This window comes from Poecilia formosa, unplaced genomic scaffold (genome assembly GCF_000485575.1).
Source record: "Poecilia formosa unplaced genomic scaffold, Poecilia_formosa-5.1.2 Scaffold270, whole genome shotgun sequence".
NCBI lineage: Eukaryota > Metazoa > Chordata > Actinopteri > Cyprinodontiformes > Poeciliidae > Poecilia > Poecilia formosa.
Window position 1 is genome coordinate 1062 of NW_006800209.1, and position 3264 is coordinate 4325.

Genomic DNA, 3264 nt, shown 5'->3' on the forward strand with positions numbered 1-3264 from the left:
GAGGAGATTGATTGTTTTGACAGATTATCTATCTCATAACAAACTGTCACAACATGGTGACAACTTTAACAAATATGGTGAAAACATATTTTTTTTATTTAAGTTAAATATTGCAGCTTGAATAAAATGAAACTACACAGCATTTTTTGAGAAGTCTGGATTGCTTCATGTATATTTTGACTGTTGCTCATGGGGAGAGACATTTCAGGAATCTAAAACTAATAGAATAATATTACTATTATAATATTACTAGTAATGATATTACTAGTTTTAGTAATCTAAAAGTAATATAAAAAAATTAAACAACTTACTTGCATACTGTATGAAGCCTGTATGCATACTGAATTTTACTCTTGAATGTAAAATTCATGAGCAGTAAATATTGTACTAGTTATCTGTATTGGACCGAAGAAAGCAAGGCAGTTAGTTGCAAGCCTTTGAAATTGTGACGCTTTTGATGGGTCAGATAGACTCAAGAAATTGTAACAGCAGCTGAGTGAGGGGGGCCCAATTAAATTTTTGTCAAGGGGTCCAAAATTCCTGTCAGCACCCCTGCTTGTATTTAAATACCATAACGTTATTGGTACACAGGTAGAGTAGGAGCTCGGAAACTGTTTAGCCAATCAGGACGCAGAACACAATGCACTGTGAAAAAAAACTGCACAAAAAAATTTGCGAAGCAGCGAGACCGCGAAAGATGAATGGCATTATAGCGAGGGATCACTGTATTTGGGCTACATGTACATGGTTGGAAGTTGTTTCCCACAGCTGCATGAGAACCAGACTGTCTCACCCATTTGGTTTCAATTCCTTATCCTTGATATAAAACTCGTGTTGACTCTGCCAGGCGGACCTTTCCATTCAGAACTGCTTCATTATTGATTGTCCCACAAACTCTCTGTATTGTGCACAATATATGAATAAACCTGATTTAGTGATTTCACCTGAACAGTGCTATGTAATAATTTTTTTCCACGACAATTTGGTGCCGTGACCCGGATCCCTCGACTGGACATCCGAGGACGTTGACAAACAGCGTTTTGGTACCGACCTGGACTAAAAGTGTTGATTAGTTTCCATCAGACTGGATCAAATAGTCATTTTGAGTTCACTGTGTCTTCAGGATCCTGAACTATTCTCCTGACATAGACAGCAATCTGACTGATGATGTTGTTGCAAGAGCCTTCAAGGTGTAGAGTGATGTCACTCCTCTGACGTTTACCCGCCTTTTTCAAGGCACTGCAGACATCCTGATCTCCTTTGGAACAGGTGGTATGTGCTCTTTTTTACATTTCTAAGTCAAACATTTGCACTCTAACAAATTAAGAAGCTGAATTCTAAAAATCAAACATTGATGAGCTGCTTCATCTTCTTTTTAGACCACGGGGATCTATTTCCCTTTGATGGTAGGAGTGGCGTTCTAGCTCATGCCTTTGCTCCTGGTGTGGGCATTGACGGGGACGCCCACTTTGACGATGATGAATACTGGACTCTGGGAAAAGGAAACGGTAACTACACCTCAGAAATCACGTGCTTCTACCTTCCTCCTTCCTCTGGTGTTGTTGCACAGATTTCCTTTAACACACTCCAATCTGTCTTCTCAGTGGTGAAGACTTACGGTGGCAATGCGGGAGGTGCCATATGTCACTTCCCCTTCACTTACGGGACGAAATCATACACCACCTGCATCACTGAAGGCGTAAACAACAGCGTGCCCTGGTGTGCAACTACAGCCAGCTACAACCAAGACAGAAAATATGGTGGCTGCCCAAGTGAACGTAAGCATGACAAAAATGACGAGCCTGAACTTATAAATTATGTTTATGAGCTTGTGAAGGAAAACTGGAACTCATCCAACTACGGTTTCAACTGTAATCCTCATAGTCTCGTTCACGGTTGGTGGAAATGCGGGTGGAGCCCCCTGTGTCTTCCCCTTCACCTTCCTGGGTAGTATGTATAAGAGCTGCACCACCGACGGTCGCATCGACGGAAAACGCTGGTGTGCCACCACTAGCAACTATGACACAGACGGGATATATGGCTTCTGTCCCAAACGTGGTGGGTAACAGGAAACACAAGGCGTGAAAGTCCTGCCACAGTGGCTTGTTGCTTTGTTTAACCACAGTTATTTTGTCTCCGTTTGTCCAGACACTGCTGTAATTGGAGGAACCTCAGAGGGAGATGCCTGCCACTTTCCTTTTGTGTACCAGGGCAGGAAATACCACTCATGTACTAGTGCTGGGAGGACAGACGGCAAATTGTGGTGTGCCACCACTGACAGCTATGATAGACACGATAGATTTGGCTTCTGTCCCAACCGTGGTGGGTAACAGAAAACACAAGGTGTGAAAGTCCTGCCACAGTGGCTTGTTGCTTTGTTTAACCACAGTTATTTTGTCTCTGTTTGTCCAGACAATACCGTAATTGTGACAAGCCCAAATGGAGATCCCTGCCACTTTCCTTTTGTATTTCAGGGGATGGCATATGACGAATGTACGACTGACGGGAGGTCAGACTTCAGATTGTGGTGTGCCACCACTGACAATTATGATAGAGACCAGAGATGGGGTTTCTGTCCTGACCTGGGTGAGCAACATGAATACAATAATTTCTGCTGCGTTTATCATTTTATGTGATTTATGAAATTTCTAACCGGCTATCTTCCAGGTTATAGCCTGTTCCTGGTGGCTGCCCACGAGTTTGGACACTCCCTGGGTTTGTATCACTCCACCGTTAGACAAGCTCTCATGTACCCTACGTACAGCTATGTGGAGGATCTCTCCCTGGATCAGGACGACATTGATGGCATTCAGTTCCTCTACGGCAGTGTTTTTCAACCTTTTTTGAGCCAAGGTACACGGTTTTAATTGAAAAAATCTCGAGGCACACCACGAATCAAAAATGTAAACAAAGATACTCTGTAGCCGCCTATATTACATATATAGTCATTCTTATCAAAGTGTCTTGAATAGGAATCAGATAAACACAAAAATGTATCTTTATCACATTTTACGTTTCTCATTTCAAATTGCACGTAACATGTCGACTTCAAAAATACACCTGAACAGGGCCACAACAATGTGGTCTATCAAAGTGTCTTGAATAGGAATCAAATAAACACAAAAATGTATCTTTATCACATTTTACATTTCTTATTTCAAATTGCACGTAACATGTCGACTTCAAAAATACACCTGAACAGGGCCACAACAATGTGGTCTATCAAAGTGTCTTGAATAGGAATCAAATAAACACAAAAATGTA

The 3264-nt window shown here is 41.7% G+C and overlaps 1 protein-coding gene across 1 annotated transcript in view; it reads left to right on the forward strand.

The window, feature by feature from the left end:
• The first annotated feature begins 1354 nt into the window (after window positions 1-1354).
• LOC103151091 (matrix metalloproteinase-9) overlaps window positions 1355-3264 on the forward strand; it is a 4089-nt gene continuing 2179 nt past the window's right edge. The window contains 5 exon segments of the mRNA XM_016681115.1: window positions 1355-1504; window positions 1601-1778; window positions 1885-2058; window positions 2149-2322; window positions 2668-2828. Coding sequence (XP_016536601.1) covers window positions 1355-1504; window positions 1601-1778; window positions 1885-2058; window positions 2149-2322; window positions 2668-2828 — 837 coding nt within the window.